The sequence below is a fragment of the Protopterus annectens genome, chromosome 4.part0 (assembly GCF_019279795.1).
Source record: "Protopterus annectens isolate FY-2018-M chromosome 4.part0, PAN1.0, whole genome shotgun sequence".
Taxonomy (NCBI): Eukaryota; Metazoa; Chordata; order Ceratodontiformes; family Protopteridae; genus Protopterus; species Protopterus annectens.
Genome location: NC_056733.1, coordinates 250,594,851 through 250,620,609, shown reverse-complemented (window position 1 = coordinate 250,620,609; position 25,759 = coordinate 250,594,851). Strand labels below are relative to the sequence as shown.

Genomic DNA, 25,759 nt, shown 5'->3' with positions numbered 1-25,759 from the left:
ATATTAAATGTACTCTGAAGAAAGATCACCTGACAAGTTGCACAGCATCTAAAAAAAAGCACAAAGCCTGGATAAGCCATGAAATAACAGTGTACACAAGAAATACCTTTGCGAACACGTGAAGAGGGCTGAAAGACATTAAGGGAAATCACATCTCTCTGAATTTAACAGGCCCAAAAATCCAAAGGACTGCTTCAAGAAAAAATATTCAAATGGCATGGCCAGTGGGAGGTCAAAATGTTGAACATTTTAGGAATTTGTGCATTTCTTTATGAATCTTTCAGCCCTAATCCTATAGTGTGGTAAAGATACTGGTTATTAAGAAAAAATTCTAGAGGGTTCCCTTACCCCATGGGTGGTCGACCTCCACGCATACCACCTCCACGCATACCACCACTACGATCCCGATCTCTGTCAAAACTACCTCTACTTCTGCCTCGCTCCTGGTTCATCATTCTGTTTTCATTTGGACCAGAGTAGCCACCATGATCCTGCCCATACATGTTCATGTTACCTGGATGATCCTGCCTGTAGTTACCTGAAAAACACAAACAGACCAGCAATCAAACTCAAGACAAGTTTATTATATCAATATCTGACACTGAAAAACATTTTAAGCTGCAATCACTATTTAAATGGTTTCCATGCTCGTTTGATGTTACACACCAACTAAGCACCAGATCCTAAATGTGCTACACACATCCCAGCAGACCAAGAATTGAGCATCAACTGATGCAAAGAGTACTCTTGCTGTTAGGCTCTAGCGCTGGTATTTTTCAAACCAATTCAAAGCATGCATGTGACAAGTATACACCATCTCAAATTACAAATCACTAGTTCCCCAAGGCATCCACGACACACCAAAAGTACTCCCCTACAAATGAGCAAAGGGCCTGAAGCTCTGACACCCTTTATGCTGTGTTATGTGGCACTATTAAAACTGCCTTCCAAGTCAAGAACTTTATGTGGAGAAGAGGAAAATAGCTAAAGGGATTGAATCAGCATTCCACTACATACTGGACAGCCAAAAGATGTGCTAAACTTAAAAGAAACTGGATAACCCCACCATGAGGAGCTATTTGACGGAATCCACACAAGATGTGGGCAGATACCACAGATGGGCTAATCCTAACAGAAGCATGAGAAAGTACCACCTTTAAGTTCAAAGGTTGCTATAGGGCAATAGATTCATTTTAGGAAATAAAGCCACTCCAACTCTTACTGGTATACCCAAACTACTTCCTCACCCACCACAGGGGATAAGGCTAATCCTGGGCTGAGTTTTTGTTCCTTTTCCATTTGTGTAAATTAGATCCAGAGACGGTGGGTAAAGAATAGTTGTGTAAAATCCTACCAAAACCATAGAAGAACCTCTCTTCCATGTTGCAGTATTCTTGTTATGGGATTTCCTGCCAGCAGGCGACTCGTACTTGGGCTCCAATACAAAAGCTTCAGCTTGGCTATTGCAGCTGTGTGGGACATCACACGTAGGGCCATAAACCAGGGGCCTTAAATGTGACGTCTGCATGCACAATCCTCAGAACTTGAAGCTCAGCAGGCAGAGTAGAAGGCCCAGCAAGAGGAGGTGCCAGTGGTATCAAGTGAGGGACCCTGGGGTCCTTCTGTAGTATTAAGTCCAGGGTGATAGGTGTATGAGTTTAGGACCCAGGGACATGCTAGGATGAAAAAGAGAATGATGGGGGGGGGGGGTTACTGGTGGGTGGGAAGGAATACTGCAACAAGGAAGTGGACATAGTACAGTTGTGTACACTTACCATAAAAGTAGATGTTCAAGTGTAATCACTGTTGCAGTCGTTACAATCGGGTTATCTGTTGTCAGGTTGCCCTCAGTCGGCCTGATTAGTCTTGGGTCCTGCGTCGGTTGCGGTCCCTTCTTCCATGACGTCAGGTCTTCAGGGGTATAAAACATGCAGCCAACGCCATTACATCAGTTTTTCTTGCCCCAGATGTCAGGTGCCCCCCAAATGGGGAGCAAATAAAATTAAACACACAAAAAATATACCAAAAGGGCTTTTAAGCATAGTGAAAGAAAGTAGAGGTACAGCCAGAGAAAAACAGGGGGCTGGAGGGAGGGTAACCAGGACTGCAACAGTGAATACACTCTAACATCTACATTTATGGTAAGTGTACACAACTGTACTATGTTCTTCGTGTTAACACTCCTGCAGTCATTACATTTGGATAGATTCCCAAAGCTATGGATGGGTGGAGGGAATTTGACAGCATTAGGACCAGCTATAAGACCCTGCAGCACAGCAGTGGCAAAGCCAGCTCTGGATTTAGAGAAGAATGGTAATGTTTGAACATATGAACTGAGCTCTAGGTAGCAGCTTCTAGAACACCTCTGAGAAAGGCTGTAAAAGTAGATGCAGCCCTGGTGGAATGGGATCTGATCCCCTGGGGGAATAATTTTTCCATGGTGCATATAGCAGAAACGAATACAATGGCTTATCCATTTGGAAATGGTTTGCGTTGAAATAGCCTTTCCCTCTGCCCCTGCAGCAAATGCCACCAGCAGTTGTTCATAGGTTGGTAACTATGCTATCAGCCCTAGGGCCTATACAAGCCTAGCCATAACAATTCGCTGGCTATTTCTTCTTACACTATTTACTTCCTTGGACCCCTGTCTAGCGGGGCGACTGACGTGATCCCCGGGGTGAATTTCCTTTCTCCCATTCAATAGTCAAGGTTCCTTTTCAAGAGGGCCAAAGAGGCACTCTGCTTGACATGTATGGGCAGTCTATTCCAGAGTCTGGAGAGTCTCTGGGTCAGGAACCTATCCCCCCAGCATGTTTTGTTTATTGTGATGACAAGGTTTCGATCCCTGGAGCGTGTGGCTCTGAGGGATTGGGATTTCTTTAAGTGTAGCATGTCCAACAACTCTGGGTTTGACATGGCCCTGTATGTTAAATAGAGATCGCCTCTGAGTAGACGATATGCAAAGTACAGTTTTGTACCTACCATAAATGTAGATGTTAGAGTGTACACCCTGCTGCAGTCATCACACTTGGGTTATCCTGTCGTCAGGCGGTCCCGCGTCGGTTGCTGTCGCTTCTTCCCTGACGTCAGTGTGCCAGGGGTATATATAATGCAACAGACGCCATTTTCTTCAGTTTTTCTTGCCCCAGATCTCAGGTGCCCAGCAAAAAGGTGGTCAGTAATTAGTACCAAATTGAGTAAACTTGCAAAAAACACAAAATCCCTTCAGCTATAAGCAAATACATCAGGAAGGTATTGAAGAGACTTAGCCAGTAGGTCAGAGGGGATGGAGGGAGGGTAACCTGGACTGCAGCAGGGTGTACACGCGAACATCTACATTTATGGTAGGTACAAAACTGTACTATGTTCGTGTTACCCTGCTGCAGTCATCACACTTGGTTTGAATCCCAAAGCTAAGGATGGGTGGAGGTATCAGAGGGTTACAGGAGGCTAGAAGGCCCTGCAGAACTGCAGTGGCGAAGCCCGCCCTGGTCTTAAAGTGGTAAGTGATGGTGTTTGGTAAAGGTGTGTATTGAACTCCAAGTTGCAGCTTCCAAAATCTCCATGGTTGAACCCCCCCCCCCTGAGAAAGGCTGTAGAAGTAGCTGTTGCCCTGGTAGAGTGGGGCCTAATGGTAGCAGGAACTGGTTTTCCATGATGGGTATAGCAAAAACGTATGCAATGACCTATCCATTTGGAAATGGTTTGCTTTGATATAGCCTTCCCTTGTGAAGCTGTAGCATAGGATACAAAGAGCTGGTCAGATTTTCTGAAAGCCTTAGTTTTGTCCAAGTAGTAACAAAGTTGCCTGTGAATGTCCAAGGAATGCAGGAGTCTCTCACCTTTGTTCTGTGGATTTGGGAAGGTGGGTAAGTGGATGGTTTGATTTAAAGCCACACTGGAAACCACCTTAGGCATAAAGGAAGGATTAGTTCGTAGAGAAACTCTGTCTTGATGAAAAATGAGGAAAGGCTCCACTGCCATTAGTGCCTGTAGCTCTGAGACTCTTCTAGCTGACGTTATTGCTAGCAGCAGGGCAGTCTTCTATGATAGGAACTGAAGATCTGCAGAGAAAGCTGGTTCAAAGGGAGGTCCTATGTTGGTGTAAGTGCTCTCCTGGGTGGGTCTAATGTTTTTTGCCCCTCCGAGGAACTGCCTTAGAAGTGGATGCGAAAATAAGGGTGGATCCGTGTTGTAGTGGGACGAAATAGCTGAAGCATGGATTTTAAAGGAGGAGAAAGTCCTTTGTGTAACATCTCAGCTAAATACTCTAGAATGTGAGGCATGCGAGGCTGAATTGTGTCTTGGCTTTTAGATTGGTTCCAGGCACAAAACCTTTTCCATTTGTCCGAATAAGCCTTCCTGGTTGGTTTCAGGCACAAAACCTTTTCCATTTGTCCGAATAAGCCTTCCTGGTGCTTGGCCTCCTAGCTTCCAGAATAACATCCATAACTGCTTGGGAAAGAGGATCTGGCTGGATGCTTAGTTGATTTGCCATGCAGCCAGATTTAAGGTTTTGAGCTGGCTGTGAAGAATGTTTTGTTGTGAGTAAATGGGAAATTTGTGGTAATATCCATGGTGGGCCGTGGGCCATATTCCTCAATAGCGGGTAGCAGTGCTGGCGTGGTCAGTCTGGGGCTATGAGAATCAGTCGTGGTCTCTCCTTTTTGACTTTCAGAAGTACCTTTGTGAGGAGAGGCAATGGAGTGAAGGCATATACTGTCAGGTTTTTCCAACTGAAAGAGTGCGTCCACTTTCCATGCTTGATGGTGAAGTGCCCTTGTACAAAATTTTGTTAGTTGATAGTTTTGAGGGCTGGCAAACAGGTCTATGTCTGGAAGGCCCCATTTTTGACTTGTTATTGTAAATACTTGTGGATCTAGTTTCCACTCGTGGGGAACCATGATGTTTCTGCTAAGGTTGTCTGCCAATGTATTATTCTGTCCTGGCAGGACTTGAGCTTGTAACTGAACTTGGTAAGCCAGAGTTGTGTTCCATAAGGTCATTGCTTGCCTGCACAGAGGGTAGGAGTGAGTACCCCCTTGTTTATGTACCACATTACTGTGGTGTTGTCCGTCTTTATTGTCAGTTGTCCTGGATGTTAATAGATCCTTGAAGGCTGTAAGAGCTTTCTGTACAGCTAGCATCTCTTTTTGATTGATGTGCAGATTCCTTTGATCTGCAGTCCATACGCCTTGAACGCACTGTCCTGCCATGTGAGCCCCCCCTAGGTGTAATCTGATGCATCTGTTGTGATAGTTTGCCTGGCTGGGGGCAAGGTGAAAGGCTGACCCTTGAGGTGACATGACCACCATAGAATCTCCTGTTGTAGGCAGGGAATGAGAGATAGTGTCCAAGCTGTGGCTGTGTTGAGACCATACGCTTTTTAGGTACCACTGTAATTTCCTCATATGTAGCTTTGCAAATGGTATTAGTAGTATGCAAGATGCCATGAAGCCCAAGGCCTGCAGAATTTTTCTTGCAGTTGATTGTGCCTTTGTTGCCATTGTTTTGAAATATTGAGTCCGTTGTAGTTTGTCTGGCGTCAGATAAGCCTTCTGGGCCGTTGTATTCAAGCTGGCACCCAGGAATGTCATTTTGTGAGGGTACTAGTTTTGACTTCTTTTCGTTTACTGTGTACCCCAGGCAATTTAGCAGATGTTTCACAAAAGCCAGATGATGTAATAGAATGTCCTTGCTTTCTGCTTGGATGAGGCAGTCGTCCTGGTATGGGTATATTTGAATTCCTCTGTCTGCAGTATGCAATTACTGGTGCCAGGCATTTTGTGAAAACTTTGGGCGCAGTAGATCAGCCAAAGGACAGTGCAGAGAATTGGTAATGGGTTGAACCTGCAATGAAATGGAGGTATCTTCTGCAACTTTGTCTGATAGGGACATGCAGGTATGCCTCCTTGAGGTCCAACGTTACTAACCATGCTTCCTTGCCCAACATGGGAAGAAGCTGCTGTAGTGTTAGCATCTTGAATTTGGGTACTTGTAAGTGTTTAGAATTGAAAGGTCCAGAATTGGTCTCCAGGCATTGTCCTTTCTGGGCACTAGAAAGAGTCTTGAGTAAAATCCTTGACCTTGCTCTCGAGTAGGTACCAGTTGAATGGCTCTCATGTCCATGACAGCTGTAATTTGTTTTTGTGCCCCTGCCCATTGATTTTGTGGCAGGTTTGGCATTCCTCTTTTCATTAGCAAGGTGTGAAAATGGAATCTGTAGCCTCGTAAAATTATGTCTAGGACCCATTTGTCCTTTGTGACAATGTGCCAGTTGTCTGAAAAAAGTGCGAGTTTTCCTCCCTAGGGGGCTGCCAAGAGAGTGTTGCTTGGCCAGATGAGGTGCAAGTCATTGAGTTTGCCTTCTGGTAGAATGGGACCGGTCTTCTCCTCTCTTCTGTTTCAGTGCCCCATTGGTGAGGTTTGTACTGGGCTTGTGGTTGTCCTCTGCCCCTTGGGCATCTGTATTTACCCCTCTGTAGTCTGTCTGTAGCTGGAAAGGACCAATTTTATGTTGGCCAGTTTCTGCTGAAGCAAGGGGGCTGTACCTGTAGGAAATCTTTGACTGGCTGCATAGATTTTTCCTTATCCTCCATTTTCTTTAAGACTTTCTGCTTTAACTCCAAAAAGAACATCCTGCTGTAAGGGAGCATCTAGAAGTTTTGCTTTAACATGATCAGATAGAGTTTGTTCCTTTAACCAAGCATGCCTACATATAACAGACCCAGTGACAGCTGCTCTGCAGGAGGCCTCCAAAGAATCAAACCCACATTGTAAGGTATCGTTTGCCCACCTGTTCAGTGGCATGCAACAGATCCTGCATTTCTTTCAATTCAGATTGTTGAGGAAGAGTGGTCATTTTTTGCTTTAACTGAGAGATTAGAAATTGCTGATACTTAAGCATGTGAAATTGGCAATTTAGTGCCCCCATAGCTAGAGTGGCTAAGGTGTAAACCTTTTTCCACCACCTGTCTAGTGCTCTGGAATCCCTCTCAGAAGGTACAGGATTTTTAGCCATAGAAGCTTTAGCCCCCCTGGGATCCTGGGAGATTGTCTCTGGTTCAGCAACAGGGCTTTTGTAAAGAAATCTGTGGGAATAAGGCACTCTATAATATCTGTCAGGCTTAGCCGGAGCAGGAGGTAGAGAATCAGGGTTAAAACTGGATTCTAAGTAAACATCATCCACAATGTCTAAAACTGGTGGGATGGCAAGTGGTCTGTGTTGGGGGAGTAAAAGAAACTCTGAGCCTTTTCTTAGAGTCAGAGTAGTCCTGGCCTTACCCAGTGAAAATGTTCCCTCAGTGTGTAAAGTTTCCCCAAAGGAGTAGTCTTCAGGAGGAGAAGCTGAGGGAATGGAATCCTCAGCATCAGAATCTTCATAAGGCGAGAAGGAGTAACCTTGGTCCTCAGAGGAGTCTGAAGAAATGGTCACTTGTTCAGAGGATGCATACTCTTCCTCTTGTCTAGGCCTTTTGTCAGGAGGGGGCTGGGAACCCCTGATTAAAGTGATCAAATCTTCAGCCATTTTGAGCATCTGTTTCTTAGGCATGGGGCCTTGAACAGGGGATTTAATAGGAGTCTTAGTCTTAGAATACGATTTAATGGTGAGCGTCGGTCTGAAAACTCCTTCAGAAACAGATGGCGTTTCTGCAGCACCAACCTCTTTCAGCAATGTCGTCGGTAGGGCCTGAACTAAATGGCTGCGTCGGCCTGGTACATTTAGTCAATTTCTGAAGCGGTCTCGGGTTCCAGATCTGCGGTAGTCAGGGGCTGCGTCTGAGCCTCACTGAGGACTGGAGACCGGACCAGCAGAGGCATCGGAATCTGGCTTAGGCCTGGGCTGTCTGTCCTTATCCTTGCATTTTTTGTGCAAGCCAGTAGTCGGTTGCTCCGACGGCATGGTGTAGTTAAATTTCCTACCGAAGTAGTGCCATGCGAAATCAAAGCGCCTTTTAATAGTATGCTTATTAAACCTAGCACAAAAACGACTAGTGACGTCGTGGTCTGGGCCTAGGCAAGGTATGCAATAAGAATGAAAATCCTTATGAGGTATTTGCTTCCCACAAGAAATACAATTGTTAACTTTTTCTGACATCGGTCTGAGGCAAGAAAAGTTTCCCCAACAGGGTACTTAGCTTTATAGAAGACTTCGTTCTGAAATTCGAATTCGAAAATCTCAGTAGTCAGCCGAACGGCACTTACCAACTGCTTCTGCTTCGGGCACCGCGCGGCAAGAAAGACTGAAGAAAATGGCATCTGTTGCATTATATATACCTGACGCACTGACGTCAGGGAAGAAGCGACAGCAACCGACGCCGGACCAAGACTTTGGAATTCCAGCCGACTGCAGGACCGCCTGATGACAGGATAACCCAAGTGTGACGACTGCAGCAGGGTAATACGATGAACATCAGAGTACAGCTGGAGATGTTTAAGGCAGTCAACGTAGGGCATCTGCTTTAGGCCTGTGATTCTTTTAGTGAGGTATTTCTGCTGCCTTTCCAGTTGTTGCAGATGTCTTGAGAGGTACATACCAAATGGGGTGTTGTATTCTATAACGGGTCTGAGTGATGAGTACAGTGGGACAATGACCTTTTTTTTCTGGATGAAAAGCCCTTAGTGATTAGGTGTGCCACATAGAAAGATTTCCTGACTGTTGTGGCGATGTGGTTATCGAAGGTGAGACCACTGCCCGCTTGTGTCCCCAAGTCTCTTATCACACTTTCGGTGTTTAGTGTTCTGTCACCTATGTGGTAATTCACGGGTACGTTTTTTTCTCAAAGGGGATAACTATACATTTCTTGGCATTGAGCTTGAGCCCATGGCTCTGGCACCAAGCATCTGTTTCTGTAAGGCCCTTTTGTAGAGTATCCACATCATTTGGGGATTCAATAATGGCTCCCAGTTTGCAGTCGTCTGCGAACTTTGTTAGCCAGAGTCCCTTAGTTTTGGCCTGTACTTCAGAGAAGTAGATGCCAAACAGATTTTACTTAAACAGGGCAAAATCTCAAAGAAAATAAGTGGTTTGTGTACATCCAATGAATGCAGAATCCGCTCCCCCTTGTTCTGTGGATTGGGAAAGAAAGTTGGCAAATGAATGGTCTGATTAAAAGCCACACTGGAAACCACCTTAGGCATAAAGGATGGATTGGTCCAGAGAAATACCCTGTCCGCATGAAAAATGATGAAAGGCTCCACTGCCATAAGCCTGTAATTCGGAAATCCTTCTAGCTGAAATGACTGCTAAAACGAAAGCTGTTTTCCGGGAGAGAAATTTTATGTCTGCAGTAGCAGCTGGCTCGAAAGGAGGGAAAGTGAGTTTTTCCAATATAAAATTGAGATCCCAGGCAGGGATTGGAGCTCTCCTGGGTGGTCTTAAGTTTTTGGCCCCTCGGAAATACTGCTTTAGCAGAGGATGAGAAAAGAGGGGAAGTTCTGTGTTGTAATGAGCTGAAATGGCTGAGGCATGGATTTTTATGGAAGAAAAGGACAGGCCCTTGTTAAGCATCTCAGTTAAGGAGTGCAAAATCTGAGGAATATCGGGCACTGCTGTACTTATCCCTTGAGATAGATTCCAGACACAGAATCTTTTCCATTTCTCAGCATAAGAATTTCTAGTACTAGGCCTTCTAGCCTCCAAAATGACATCCATCACAGGTTTGCTGAGGGATACTAAGGGTGAATTTAGGTGATTAGCCACGCTGCAAGATTCAAAGTTTGGAGATGAGTGTGCAGAATTTGGTTGTTCTGCTGAGACAAAGTAAGGGGTCTGAGGCAGGTGCCACAGTGGAAGGTGAGACGCATTGCGCAGGAGTGGGTACCAGTGTTGGCGAGGCCAGTCTGGAACAATCAAAATAATTTTTGGTTTGTCCTGTTTGACTTTTAGTAGAACTTTGGAGAGCAGAGGCAGAGGGGGAAAGGCATAGACTGATAGGTTTTCCAGCTGAAGGATAGATCCACTCTCCAGGCTTTTTGTGATGAGTTCTTGTGCAGAATTTGTCCAACTGACAGTTCTGGGGTGAGGCAAAAAGATCCACGTCTGGACCCCCCCCCCCATTTGCATGTCAACATGTTAAAAATCCGTGGTTCCAGTTTCCATTCGAGTGGGTCCATGAGATTTCTGCTTAGTTCGTCTGCCAGAGTATTCAGCTATCCTGGCAGGAATTGAGCTTGTAGTTGTATCTGATAGGTTAAGGCCGTGGTGCCATGGCTAGTCTGCAAACGGGGTAGGTGTGTACCCCCCCCCCCCCCGTTTATGTACCACATAACCGTGGTGTTGGCCATCACTAATTGTCCTGGATGAAGGTAGTCCTTGAAGGCTGTCCGTGCATTTTGTACAGCTAGCATTTCTTTTTGATTGATATGAAGGTGCATTTGATTTGGGCTCCTTTTGCCCTGAATGCACTTCCCTGCCAGATGTGCCCCCCAAGCATTGTCTGATGTGTCTGTAGTTAGGGTTCGGGTGGCAGGGGGTGGTGTGAAATGGCAGTACCTTGTTTTGGTGACAGGCCTCTGCCCACCATAGGAACTCCAGTTGCAGGCAAGGTATGATAGGAATCTGTTTCCAGGCTGTGACGATTCAGACTCCATAGATTTTTTTTTTAAGTACCACTGAAGTTTCCTCATATGCAGTCTTGCAGATGGAATTAGAAGAATGCAGGAGGCCATGAACCCGAAAGCTTGCAGTACTTGCCTTGCAAAAAGTAGGGTGTTTTGTGGTCACCTGTCTGAAGTAAGTCTCCAAATGAATTTGTTTCTCTGGCGTAAGGAAAGCCATCTGGGCAGTTGTAGGCGTAAGGAAAGCCATCTGGGCAGTTGTATTCAAGCTTGCACACAGGAATGTAATTTTTTTGAGAGGGTACCAGTTGTGATTTCTTTTAGTTTACACAGTACCCTAGACAAGTAAGAAAGTACAGTTGTGTACACTTACCATAAATGTAGATGTTAGAGTGTATTCACTTGTTGCAGTCATTACATTTGGGTAATGTGCTGGCAGGTTGCCCTCAGTCGGCCTGAATAACAAAGTCTTGGGTACTGCGTCGGTTGCTGTCTCCTCTTCTATGACTTTAGGTCATCAGGGGTATAAAACCATGCAGCCGTCATTTTATTTAGTTTTTCTTGCCCCAGATGTCAGGTGCCCCCCCAAATGTGGAGCGCAAAAAAAAAAAAAAAAAGAAAAAAAAATATATATATATATATATATATATATATATATATATATAAAAATATATGTAAATGCACTTTTAGCAACATAAACATTACCTTCATCTAACAGCAAATACACCACAAAGGCTTTAGTATACAGTGAAGGAAAGAAAAGGTATAGAAAAGGGGGATGGCAGGTGGGTAACCAGGACTGCAACAGTGAATACACTCCAACATCCACATTTATGGTAAGTGTACACAACTGCACTATGTTCCTAGTGTTTCACTGCAGTCATTACATTTAGGCAGAATCCCAAAGCTATGGATGGGAGGATGGAACTAAACAGCATTAGGAATGACTATAAGGCCCTGCAGAACTGCAGTGGAAAGCCTGCCCTGGATTTGGAGAAGAGGGAAATAATGCTTTGTGAAGGTATGAACAGAGCTCCAAGTAGCAGCCTCTAGAATGTCTGTTTGGAACCCCTCTGAGAAAAGCAGCTGAGGTAGAGCCAGCCCTGCTGGAATGAGATTTGATCCCCTTGGGCACAGGTTTACCATGGTGCAGGTAGCAGAAACTAATGCAGTGGCTTATCCACTTAGAAATAGTCTGCTTTGATATAGCCTTCCCCTCTGACCCTGCAGCAAATGCTACCAGTAGTTGCTCAGACTTTCTTAGAGATTTGGTCCTGTTCAAGTAGAATCTTAGTTGTCTGTATACGTCCAATGAATGCAGAATCCGCTCCCCCGTGTTCTGCGGATTTGGGTAAAAGGTTGGCAGGTGAAATGTCTGGTTAAGAGCCACAATGGATACCACCTTAGGCACAAAAGGATTGGTCATGAGGGACACCCTGTCCGGATAAAATGTAATGAAAGGCTCAACAGCCATGAGAGCCTGTAGTTCTGAAACCCATCTTGCAGAAGTGACTGCCAAGAGAAAAGCTGTTCTCCAAGATAGAAATTTTGTATCTGCAGTAGCTGCTGGTTCAAAAGGAGGCAGGGTGCGTTTTTCCAGCACAAAATTGAGGTCCCATGCAGAAGTTGGTGATCTTCTGGGAAGCCTTAAATTTTTGGCCCATCTAAAATACTGTTTATGCAGAGGATGAGAAAGGAGGGGAGGGGCTCTGTGTTGTAAGGAGCCGAGATAGCAGAGCATACATTTTTATTGAAGAAAAAGATAAGCCCTTGTCAAGTATCTCAGTCAAATATTATAAAATCCGAGGAATATTGGGCTTTGTGTCTGTTCCTTGTGCTTGGTTCCAAGCACAGAATCTCTTCCATTTATCAGTATAAGATTTTCTAGTACTAGGCCTTCTGGCTTCCAAAATGACATCCATCACAGACTTACTGAGGTGTTGTTAGAATAATTAAGGTTCAGAGTTTGGAGCAGAGTGCGCAGAATTTGATTTTTCTGCAGAGACAGTAGATGAGGTATTTGAGGCAAGTACCAAGGGGGAAGTTGAGACATATTCCTTAGAAGTGGGTACCAGTGTTGTCGAGGCCAATCCGGAGCAACTAGGATAATTTTTGTTTTTTCCCGTCTGACTTTTAGTAAGACCATGGAGAAGAGAGGCAGAGGGAGAAGGCATAGACTGATACTTTTTTCCATCTGAAGGATAGGGCATCCACTTTCCATGCTTTATTTGTGATGAATTCTTGTGCAGAATTTGTCCTGCTGATAACTTTGGTGAGATGCAAATAAATCCATGTCTGGGCTCCCCCATGTCAGTGTTAACATGCTGAAGATTTGTGGGTCTAGTTTCCATTCATGTGGGTCCATAAGATTTCTGCTTTGGTCATCTGCCAGAGTATTTTGTTTTCCTGGCAGGAATTAAACTTGACTTGGTAAGTCAAGGCTATGTTCCACAATGTCATGCCTAGTCTGCAAAGGGGGTAGGAATGTGTAGCCCCCCCCCCTGCTCGTTTATGTACCACATAACTGTGGTGTTGACTATCAGTAGTTGTCCTGGATGAAAAGTCCTTGAAGCCTGGTCAAGCATTCTGAACTACTAGCATCTCTTTCTGGTTGATATGCAGATTTGTTTTGGGCTCCATTTGCCCTGAATGCATCTCCCTGCCGGGTGGGCCCCCCCAAGCATAGTACGATGCATCAGTAGTTAAGGTTTGGGTGGCAGGGGGTAAAGTGAATGACAGTCCCCTGTTTTGGTGACATGCCTCCGCCCACCAAAGAAAAGTACAGTTTTGTACCTACCATAAATGTAGATGTCCGAGAGGTATGCATCTGCAGTCCTAACAAATGGGTTGTCCTGCCTCAGGCAGCCCTTCGGTCGGCCGGATTCCAAAGCCTGGGTCTGGCCTCGGCTGATGTCGCACTTCACCCGACGTCATAGCTGCAGTTCAGCGGGTATAAAGGCATCAGCCGACGCCGTTTTCCTCTGTTTCTTGCCCCAGATGCCAGGTGCCCTCTAGGAAGGCTAAATTTGGATAAATGCAATGTTTCCAAATAACAGAGAGCAAATAAAAATAAACATGTATATACATATATACAAACAAATACACCATAATAGATTCCCCCAGCTAGCTACAAGATGGGCAAATACCCTAGGAGTACCACAGAGGGGAAGGAGGGAGGGTAATCCTGACTACAGATGCATACCTCTCGGACATCTACATTTATGGTAGGTACAAAACTGTACTATGTCCTTCAAGGATGCATCTGCAGTCCTTACAAATGGGTAGAATACCATAGCCAAACTGGGGGAGGAGGTACTAATAAGATTATGGTGTAGTTAACATCCCTTGCAAAACAGCAGTGGCAAAACCTGCTCGGGATCTGGAGTATAAGGGTAGATTATAATGCTTGGCAAATGTATGCACGGAGCTCCAAGTAGCAGCCTCTAAAATGTCTTTGGTAGCCACTCCTCGTAAAAAAGCTGTAGTAGTGGCTGTAGCCCTTGTGGAGTGAGGTCTGATGTTTTCTGGAGTTGTCTTTCCATGGTAAGAGTAATAAAATCTAATGCAATTTCCTATCCATTTTGAGATTGTCTGTTTTGAAATTGCTTTTCCTTCCATTCCTGTTGCATATGCTACCAGTAGCTGGTCAGTTTTTCTATTGTTCTTGTTTCTGTCCAGGTAGTAGCGCAATTGCCTATGCACATCCAAGGTATGTGGTAATCGTTCTCCCCTGTTCTGTGGGTTGGGGAAGAATGTAGGTAGGTGGGTAGCTTGGTTTACGGATACCCTGGAGACCACCTTTGGCATAAAAGTAGGATTAGTTCTCATGGACACTATCTTGATGGAAGATAAGGAAGGGCTGTACTGCCATTAATGCCTGTAATTCAGAAACCCTTCTTGCTGAAGTGATTGCAAGCAGGAAAGCTGTTTTCCATGATAAGTACTGTAATTCTGCTGTTGCTGCTGGTTCAAAAGGAGGGAGTGTCAACTTTTCTAGCACAAAGTTCAAGTCCCATGCGGGCAATGGTGGCTTCCTTGGTGGCTTTACATTTTTAATTCCTCTCAGAAACTGCCTGAGTAGAGGATGAGAGAAGACTGGAGGATCCATGTTGTATTCTGCTGAAATAGCTGACGCATGAATCTTAATGGAAGAATAGGACAGGCCATTGTGGAAAAGTTCTGCCAAGTATTCCAGGATGTTGGCTATGTTTACCAGTGACACATTTTCTCCTTTTGCTGCACTCCAAATGAGATATCTTTTCCATTTTGCTCAATAAGTTTTTCTTGTTGAGGTTCTGCGAGCCTCCAAGATAATGTCTTTAACCCTTTGAGATAAATCTGGGTTATTTTGTCTTATGCAATGTTCCAAGCAGCTAGCTGCAGCGTTTTCAAGTTTGGATGCAGGGTTTTGAAGTTGTTCTGTGTTAGCAGTAAGGGAACTAGGGGCAGAGGCCATGCTTGTTCCCGAGACATACTCCTCAGTAATGGGTACCAATGCTGCCTCGGCCAGTCTGGAGCTATCAGGATGATCCTTGGGCGGTCTTCTTTGATCTTCAACAGCACCTTGTGCATCAAAGGAAGAGGTGGGAATGCATATGCTGTCAGGTTTTCCCAACTGAAAGATAGGGAGTCCACCTTCCAAGCAAGTGGGTGGTATGTCCTTGTGCAGAATTTTTTCAATTGGTGGTTGTGTGGGGATGCGAATAAGTCTATTTCTGGTAGTCCCCATTTCCTTGTAATGGATTTGAAGATGTCTGGATGCAGCATCCATTCGTGGGCATCCGTGGTAGTTCTGATTAGGATGTCTGCCAGTATATTTTCTTTTCCTGGTACAAATATTGCCTGGAGCTGAATGTTGAGGCTCAGGGCCACATTCCAGAGGTCTATTGCCATCCGGCATAGAGGATATGAATGTGTGCCTCCCTGTTTGTTGATATACCACATAACTGTGGTGTTGTCCGTCCTTATGACCCTGTTGAAGAAACGGTCTGAATGCCTGAATTGCCAGTTTTACTGCCAGCATTTCCTTTTGATTTATGTGTAGGTTCAGCTGGTCTTGAGTCCATAAGCCTTGTATGCACTTGTCCAGCATGTGTGCCCCCTAACCGAGGTCTGAGGCGTCCGTGGTAATAGTCTGGCTTGGTTGAGGGCTGTGGAAGGGCAGTCCTTTGTTCAATTGACAGGCCTGAGCCCACCATCGGAATTCTTGCTTCAGGCATGGAATTATTGGAATTTGGGTTTCTAGGCTGTGCTTGTGCTGAGACCATAAATTCCTTAGGTACCATTGCAACTTCCTCATATCCAGTCTGGCATGTGGAATCAATATTATGCAGAATGCCATGTAACCCAGGGCTTGCAGGACTTTCCTTGCTGTTAGCTGGTTCTGCGTTGTTAATGCCCTGAAGTAGAGAGGAAGGTGCTTCTGCTTTTCTGCTGTGAGGGATGCCATTTGATTTGATGTGTCCAGTTCTGCACCCAAGAAAGTTATCCTTTGGGATGATATCAGCCTTGACTTTTTTATATTGACTGTGTATCCCAGGGCTTGCAGTAGATGAATGACCTTTTTCAAATCTTTTGCTAATTTGTTTTTGTTGTCTGCTTGTAACAGGCAGTCGTCCAGGTAAGGGTAAATTTGAATTCCCTGAAGCCTGCAATGAACAATTACTGATGCCAGGCATTTCGTGAATACTCTGGGCGCAGTAGATAAGCCAAAAGGCAATGCTGAGAATTGATAATGCTCTGATCCTGCAAGAAATCTGAGGTATCTTCTGCAATTTGGTCGTATGGGGACGTGCAGGTATGCCTCCTTGAGATCTAGAGTTACCAGCCAAGACCCCTTGACCAGCATGGGAAGAAGCTGCTTTAGGGTCAGCATCTTGAATTTTGGAACAATGAGATATGTGTTCAGAGCGGACAGGTCGAGAATAGGTCTCCATTGGTTTTCTTTTCTTGGCACCAGGAAAAGTCTGGAGTAAAATCCTTGCCCTTGTTCCATAGACGGTACCTTTTCTATAGCTCTCATCCTTATTAAGTGGCCTATTTGTTCTAGAGCTTTTGTCTTTTGATTTGGAGATAGGTTTGGCATTCCTCTCTTCCTTGGTAGAGTATGGAAGTGAAACCTGTAACCTTTGTCTATTGTCTGTAAAATCCATTTGTCTCCTGTAATGTAATGCCAGTTTACTGAAAATAAGGCTAGCTTTCCGCCTAAGGGTGCTTCTAGTTGTTCCCTGGTAGGCGGTGTCAGAGCCAAGTCACTGTGATTGTCCTGTGGAAGTGGTAGTGGCTGGATCTGTGGCAGTACCGCTGGTTGTTAGGCTGCCACTGGCGCCCCTGTAGGCACCTCTGGATTGACCTCTGCCTCTTGCGCCTATTCCTGCCTCTCTGTGCTCTGGTGGTGTCTGGAAAGGACCAATTCTTGGAAGGCCAGTTCCTACTAAACCTTGGAGGCTGGACCTGTAAGAAATCCTTGACTGTCTGGACAGATTTAGCTCTCTCTTCCACCTTCTTCAGCACCTGCTGTGCAGGGGAGCCAAACAAATTGTGTTTATCCATGGGAGCATCTAGGAGCTTTGATTTTACATGGTCTGGTAAGGACTGCTCTTTTAACCATGCATGCCTTCTTATCACTGTACCAGTCATAGCTGATCTAAAGGAAGCCTCCAGTGCATCATAGCCACATTTTAAGGAATGATTACTGACCTGCTGAATGTTATGTACCATTTCCTGAAGAGACTTTTTGTCTAAAGGTTCAGGCGAGGACAGTTTTTTAGTTAACTGATCTAACAAATTCCTGATACTGAATCATGTGGAATTGACAGTTTAAGGCCCTAGCCGAAAGAGTAGCAGAAGTATAAACTGTTTTACCCCATCTCTCTAAGGCCCTAGATTCCCTTTCAGAGGGGAGGGTTTTTTTGGCAGAGGTAGCTGCTACAGCCTTGGGTCCCTGTGAAATAGTTTCAGGATCTGCAAAAGGAGCCTTATACAAATGATAATGTGTGTCCGGAACCCTGTAGTACCTGTCGGGCTTAGCAGGGGCCGGAGGAAGTGAATCAGGAGCAGTACAAGCATCATTAAATGCATCAACCACAACAGTAAGTACTGGAGGAATGGCTAAAGGCCTATGCTGTGGCAAATGCAAAAAGGTCCTAAGCCTTTTCCTAGAGTCTGAAAAATCCTGGCCCTGCCATTGAAATTGTTCCCTCATAGCATGCAAGGTTTCCCCAAAAGAAAATTACTCAGGCGGAGAGGCAGAAGGAATGGAGTCTTCTGCATCAGAGTCCTCATAAGGGGAATAAGGGCCTTCTGGAGGGTTTGTATTATCTGAATCAGAGGAGTAATCTGTAGAAACTGGCTCAGGGGGCTCTGCTCTAGGCCTCTTCTCTGGAGGTGGGTGAGAGGCCCTGTCAAGGTGAGGCTGGGATCCCCTGATCAAAGAAATGAGATCCTCTGCTAGACTAAGCATTTGAGTACTAGAGCTAGGCCTGTGAGAGGGGGTCTTAGCAGGCACAGTCTTGGTTGATTTTGCTGCTTTAGCCCTGGCAAAAGCCTTAATTGACATGGATGCAGGGGGGCTAGCAGCTCCACGTGCAGGAGTAGATATATCTAAAGGAATAGTATCAGATAAATCCTGTGAACCTGTAAGAGCAGGTGGAATTTCAGTAGCAGATTCAGCCTTGCTGGATGAGGCCTCGGTAGGAGGCAAGCTTTCGGCCGAAGGAAGAACCGAGGACTCTGCTTCAGCCAAAACCGAGACACTCGCGGTTGACTTAACCGCGGTTTCGGCCGAAACCGCGGACCGCGAGCGTCGGTCCTTTTCCTTGCGTTTTTTAGCTAATTGTGAAGTCGGAGTTTCCGACGGCATGTTGTAAGCAAAAGCGGAGCCGAAAAACTCCTCAGCAAATTCCGACCGACGTCTAAGTGTCCGTCGGTTGAAAGAAGCACAGGCTAGACAAGCTGCTACGTCGTGGTCTGGGCCTAAACAAAGTAGGCAGTAAGAGTGGAAATCTTTATGAGGTATTTGATTCCCACAAGTTAAACAGTTACTCACTTTTTCTGACATCGGCTGAGGCAAGAAAGTGTCCCCAACGGGGTACTTAGCTTTTTAGAAGTCTTCGGTAGTAGCAATCTCTGGTTCTGACCGACCGGCACTTGCGAACAGCTTCTGCTTCGGGCGCCGCACGGCAAGAAAGACTGGGGGGAAATGGCGTCGGCTGATGCCTTTATACCCGCTGAACTGCAGCTATGACGTCGGGTGAAGTGCGACATCAGCCGAGGCCAGACCCAGACTTTGGAATCCGGCCGACCGAAGGGCTGCCTGAGGCAGGACAACCCATTTGTTAGGACTGCAGATGCATCCTTGAAGGACATCTCCTGTTGTAGGCAGGGAATGAGAGGAATCATTGTTTCCAGACAGTGACAGTGTTGGCTCCATAAACTTTTCAGGTACCAATGAAGATGTCCTTCAAGGATGCATCAGCAGTCATAACATATGGGTTGTCCTGCCTCAGGCAGCCCCCTGCGTTCGGCCGGATTCCAAAGTCTGGGTCTGGCCTCGGCTGATGTCGCACTTTCCCCGACATCAGAGCTTTGGGGGTATAAAGGCATCAGCCGACGCCATTTTCCTCAGTCTTTCTTGCCGCGCGGTGCCCGAAGCAGAAGCTGTTCGCAAGTCGGTCAGATCCAGAGATTTCAGCCACGAAGACTTCTAAAAGCTAAGTACCCGTTGACTCTTTCTTGCCTCAGCCGATGTCAAAGTAAATAATTGTTTAACTTGTGGGAAACAAATACCTCATAAGGATTTCCATTCTTACTGCCTTCCTTGCTTAGGCCCAGACCACGACGTATCAGCTTGTTTAGCCTGTGCCTTCAACCGACGAACTCTTAGACGCCGGTCGGAGTTTGCAGAAGAGTTTTGGATCCGCTTTATATAAAATGCCGGAGACTCCGACACATTTAGCCAAAAAGCGCGAAAGGACCGACACTCGCGGCCTGCGGTTTCGGTTGAAACCACGGTTAGGCCTACCGCGAGTGTCTCGGTTTCGGCTGAAACAGAGTCCTCGGTTCTTACTTCTGCCGAAATCATACCTCCGACAACCGAGGCCAGAGAGGCCCCGGCTGAGTCGGAAGCAAGCGCACAAGAATTGTCCGACACCATCCCATTGGACATTTCTACTCCTGCACATGGGGCAGCTAGGCCCCCTGCTTCTATGTCTATTAAGGCCTTCTCCAGGGCTAAAGCCGCTAAAATTTCAAAGGCTTTACCTGCAAAATCTTCCTCTCAGAGACCTTCCTCAAGTTCTCAGATTCTCAGCCTTGCTGAGGACCTTATATCTCTGATTAGGGGTTCCCAACCTCACCCAGACAGGGCCTCTCAACCACCTCCTGAAAAAAGGCCTAGGACTGAACCCCCTGAGCCTCTCTCCTCTGATTACTCCTCGGATGGATCTGATTTATCAGACCATCAAGAAGGGCCATACTCACCTTATGAGGATTCAGATGCAGAAGACTCTATTCCTTCTGCCTCCCCTCCAGAAGAATTTTCCTTTGGGGAGACTTTACACTCAATGAGGGAACACTTTCAATGGCAGGGTCAGGATTTCTCTGATTCTAGAAAAAGACTAAGGACCTTTTTACACTTGCCACAGCATAGGCCTTTAGCCATACCACCTGTGCTAACAGTAGTCGATGATGCATATAATGATGTCAGTTCTGCCCCTGATTCTCTTCCCCCGGCCCCTGCCAAACCTGACAGATATTACAGGGTCCCGGATTCTCACTTTCATTTGTATAAAGCCCATGCTGCAGACCCAGAAACTATTTCTCAGGGCCCAAAGGTGTTGCAGCTGCCACTGCAAAACCCCTACCCTCTGAAAGGAGTCAAGAGCATTAGAGGGATGGCCAATAAGGTTTATACATCTGCTACTCTTTCTGCCAGGGCTTTAAACTCTCAATTCCATATGATACAGTACCAGGAATATTTGTTAGATCAGCTGAATAAAAAGCTTTATTCTCCTGAACCTTTAGACCGTAAGTCCCTTCAGGATTTGGTACACAACTCTCAGCAGGTCAGTAATCATTTCTTAAAATGTGGCTATGATGCACTGGAGGCTTCATTTAGATCAGCTATGACTGGAGCAGTAATTCGAAGGCATGCCTGGCTAAAAGAGCAATCCTTGCCAGACCATGTCAAGGCTAAACTCCTAGATGCTCCAATGGAGAAACAAAGTTTATTTGGCTCCCCTGCACAGGAGATTCTAAAGAAAGTGGAAGAAAAAGCAAAATCTGTGCAAACAGTAAAGGATTTTCTACAGGTCCAACCTCTGAGGTTCAGCAGAAACTGGCCTTCAAAAAATTGGTCCTTTCCAGACACCTCCAGAGCACTGAGGGGCAGGAATAGACGCCCAAGAGGCAGAGGTCAATCAAAAGGTGCCTACAGAGGTAGTCAGTGGCAACCTGCCAACCAGAGGAGTACTGCCACAGCTACAACTACAACCACTTCCACAGGACAGACACAATGACTTGGCTCTGATTCCGCCCACCAGGGAACAAGTGGAAGCACCCTTGGGCGGAAAGTTGGCTTTATTCTCGAAAAACTGGCATTGCATTACAAAAGACAAATGGACATTGCAAACAATAGACAAAGGATACAGGTTTCACTTCCACACTTTACCAAAAAAGAGCGGAATGCCAAACCTTCCACCAAACCAGAAGCCAGAGGCTCTAAGGCAAATCAACAGTTTACTTCAGATGAAAGCAATAGAAAGGGTACCACCTATGGAACAAGGCCAAGGATTTTACTCCAGACTATTCCTTGTACCAAGAAAAGAAACCCAGTGGAGGCCTATTCTCGACTTGTCCGCACTAAACACATCTCATTGTGCCAAAATTCAAAATGCTGACCCTACAGCAACTTCTTCCCATGTTGGGCAAGAAGTCTTGGCTGGTGACTCTAGATCTCAAGGAGGCATACCTGCACGTCCCTATACGACCAGATTGCAGAAGACACCTCAGATTTCTTGCAGGATCAGAGCATTATCAATTCTCAGCACTGCCCTTTGGCTTATCTACTGCGCCCAGAGTATTCACGAAATGCCTGGCATCAGTAATTGCACATTGCAGGCTTCAGGGAATTCAAATCTACCCATACCTGGACGACTGCCTAATACAAGCGGACAACAAGACAAAAAGGATTTGGCCTATGTCATACACCTGTTATAGGCCTTGGGATACACAGTCAACATCCAGAAGTCAAGACTAGTGCCATCCCAAAGGATAACATTTTTGGGTGCGGATCTGGACAGAATAACTCAGATGGCTTTTCTCACAGAAGAAAAACAAGAGCAACTACCAGTCTACTTCATGGCTTTGACGAAACAAACTCAGCTTACTGCAAGGAAAGTCCTGCAGGCCCTGGGTTACATGGCATCCTGCATAATCTTGATCCCGCATGCCAGGCTGCATATGAGGAAATGGTACCCAAGGAATGTATGGTCTCAACACAGACAGTCTAGAAACCATGATACCAATCATTCCATGCCTGAAAAAGGAATTCCTGTGGTGGGCTCAGGATGCCAGACCAACAGAGGGTTGCCTTTCAACAAACCACAGCCAAGGCAGACCATCACCACGGACGCCTCAGACCTAGGATGGGGAGCACACATGGAAGACAAGTGTATCCAAGGCCTATGGTCTCAAGACCAGCTGAATTTGCACATAAACCTAAAGGAGATGCTGGCAGTGAAACATGCAATCGAGGCATTCAAATCATTCCTCCTGCAAGGACATCTGCTGATAAGGACAGACAATACCACAGTCATGTGGTACATAAACAAACAGGGAGGCACGCATTCCTACCCTCTATGCCGGATGGCAATGGATCTGTGGAACCTAGGCCTGAATCTCAACATCCAACTGCATGCCATATTCGTACCAGGAAAAGAGAATTCACTAGCAGACAGCTTAAGCAGAACTACCACGGATGCTCACGAATGGATGCTGCATCCACACATCTTCAAAATCATAACCAACAAATGGGGAATGCCAGAGATAGACCTGTTCGCCTCCCCACTCAAACACCAACTGAACAAATTCTGCTCAAGAGTATACCACCCACAAGCCTGGAGGGTGGACTCCCTCTCTTTCAGCTGGAAGGCCCTAACAGTGTATGCTTTTCCACCTCTCCCATTGATGTATAAAGTTCTACTGAAGATCAGGGAGGAACAGCCAAAGGTGATTCTGATAGCTCCAGACTGGCCAAGGCAGCATTGGTATCCGCTACTGAGAAGCATGTCTCGGACGAACCCATGGCCTCTACCCCTATGGCCTTTACTTCTAACGCAGAACTACAGGATCCTGCATCCAAACTTGAAAACACTGCAGCTAACTGCCTGGAAAATTGCTTAAAACAAAACAAAACTGTTTTATCTCAGAGAGTCAAGGACATTATCCTGGAGGCTCGCAGACCCTCCACAAGAAAAACACACTCAGCAAAATGGAAAAGATTCCTCATTTGGAGTGCATCAAAAGGTACAAATGTCACACTGGCAAACCTAGCACACATCCTAGAATACTTAGCAGAACTGTTCCACAATGGCCTGTCCTATTCCTCCATTAAGATTCATGCTTCAGCAATTTCAGCAGAGTACAACATGGATCCTCCTATCTTCTCTCACCCTCTCCTCAGACAATTTTTAAGAGGGATCAAAAATGTAAAACCTCCAAGGAAACCTCCTCTGCCTACATGGGATCTCAACTTTGTGCTGGAAAAATTAACACTACCCCCTTTTGAACCAGCAGCATCAGCAGACTTACAGTTCTTATCTTAGAAAACTGCTTTCCTTCTAGCAATCACTTCAGCAAGAAGAGTATCCGAGTTGCAGGCACTAATGGCAGTGCAGCCTTTCCTTATTTTTCACCAGGATAGAGAGTCTCTGAGAACCAATCCTACTTTTATGCCAAAGGTGGTATCCAGGGTATCCTTGAACCAAGCTATTCATTTGCCTACGTTCTTCCCTAACCCACAGAACAGGGGGGAAAAACTATTGCACACCCTGGATGTGCACAGACAACTACGCTACTATCTGGACAGAACTAAAACCAGCAGAAAAACTGACCAACTTTTTGTAGCATATGCAACTGGAGTGCAAGGAAAAGCAATATCCAAACAGACAATTTCAAAATGGATAGGAAATTGCATTCGATTCTGCTACTCTTTTCATGGAAAGACAACTCCTGAAAATATCAGGCCTCACTCCACAAGAGCCACGGCCACCACTACAGCTTTCCTGAGGTGGCTACCAAGGACATTTTAGAAGCTGCTACTTGGAGCTCCGTGCATACATTTGCCAAGCATTACAATCTACCTTTATACTCCAGATCCCGAGCAGGTTTTGCAACTGCAGTTTTACAGGGATCTTAACTACACCATCATTATCTTAGTACCTCCTCCCCCAGTTTGGCTATGGTATTCTACCCATATGTTATGACTGCAGATGCATCCTTGAAGGACATAGTACAGTTTTGTACCTACCATAAATGTAGATGTCCGATAGGTATGCATCTGCAGTCAGGATTACCCACCCTCCTTCCCCTCTGTGGTATCCCTAGGGTGCTTACCCCTCTTTCAGCTAGCTGGGGGAATCTATTATGGTGTATTTGTTTGTATGTATATATATTTTCTTTGCTACTGTTTGGAATTTTCAACATTTATCCAAATTTAGCCTTCCTAGAGGGCACCTGGCATCTGGGGCAAGAAACACGGAGGAAAATGGCGTCGGCCGATGCCTTTATACCCCAGAAGCTCTGACGTCGGGGAAAGTGCGACAGCCGAGGCCAGACCCAGACCTTGGAATCCGGCCGACCGCAGGGCTGCCTGAGGCAGGACAACCCATATGTTATGACTGCAGATGCATACCTATCGGACATCTACATTTATGGTAGGTACAAAACTGTACTTTTCCTCATATGCAGTCTTGCATATGGAATTAGTAGAACGCAAGATGCCATGAACTCCAAAGCCTGCAGAATTTGTCTTGCAGATAACTGGGTTTTTGTTGCCATTTGTTTGAAGTATATTGTCAGTTGCCTTTGTCTGGCGTAAGGTAAGCCATCTGGGCAGTTGTATTCAAGCTTGCACCCAGGAATGTAATTATTTGAGAGGGTACCAGTTGGGATTTCTTTTCGTTTATTGTGTACCCTAGGCATGTTAGAAGCCCCTTTACAAATGCCAGATGTTGAAGAAGTGTCCTTGTCCTCTGCTTGAATGAGACAGTCGCCCAGATAAGGATAAATTTGTATGCCTCTGTCTGCAGAATGCAATTACTGGTGCCAGGCACTTTGTAAAGACCCTGGGCGCAGTAGATAAGCCAAAGGGCAGTGCAGAGAAAGTACAGTTGTGTACCTATCATAAATGTAGATGTTAGACTGTATTCACTGTTGCAGTCATTACTCTTGGGTTATCCTGCTGGCAGGCTACCCGCAGTCGGCCAGAATTCCAAAGTCTAGGTCCAGCGTCGGTTGCTGTCACCTCTTCCCCGATGTCAGTGTGCCAGCGGTATAAAAGATGCAGCAGACGCCATTTTCTTCAGTTTGTCTTGCCCCAGATGTCAGGTGCCCCAAACAGGTAGGCAGAAAAATATACCAATAAGAAATGCATGCACAAAAATAACATTTCCTTCATCTACAAGCAAATGCACCAAAAAGGTTGTACAAGACAGAGAAGTGCAAGTAAGTCCCAGTAAAGAGAAGGGGGATGGTGGGTGGGTAACCTGGACTGCAACAGTGAATACACTCAAACATCTACATTTATGGTAGGTACACAACTGTACTATGTTCACAGTGTTTCACTGTTGCAGACATTACTCTTGGGTTGAATCCCAAAGCTGAGGATGGGTGGCTGGGCTAAATTGGATTAGGAAAGGGTATGAGGCCCTGCAGAACTGCAGTGGCGAAGCCTGTTCTGGACTTAGAGAGGCAAGTGGTAGTGCTTTGTAAAGGTGTGCACTGAACTCCAAGTTGCAGCCTCCAAGATTTCTTTGGTTGGTACTCCTCTGAGGAAGGCTGCTGCTCTGGTGGAATGAGGCCTAATGCCCTTAGGCACTGTTGAGAATAGCAGAAATGGATGCAATGGCCTATCCATTTAGAAACAGTCTGTTTTGAGATAGCCTTTCCTTGTGATCCTGCAGCATATGACACAAAGTTG

The 25,759-nt window shown here is 45.7% G+C and overlaps 1 protein-coding gene across 1 annotated transcript in view; it reads right to left on the bottom strand.

Annotated features, from left to right (window-relative positions):
• Positions 1-344: 344 nt before the first annotated feature.
• LOC122800243 (RNA-binding protein EWS-like) overlaps positions 345-25,759 on the bottom strand; it is a 782,654-nt gene continuing 757,239 nt past the window's right edge. The window contains exon 8 of the mRNA XM_044069735.1: positions 345-538. Within this exon, the coding sequence (XP_043925670.1) occupies positions 345-538 (194 nt within the window). The remainder of the gene's footprint in view (positions 539-25,759) is intronic.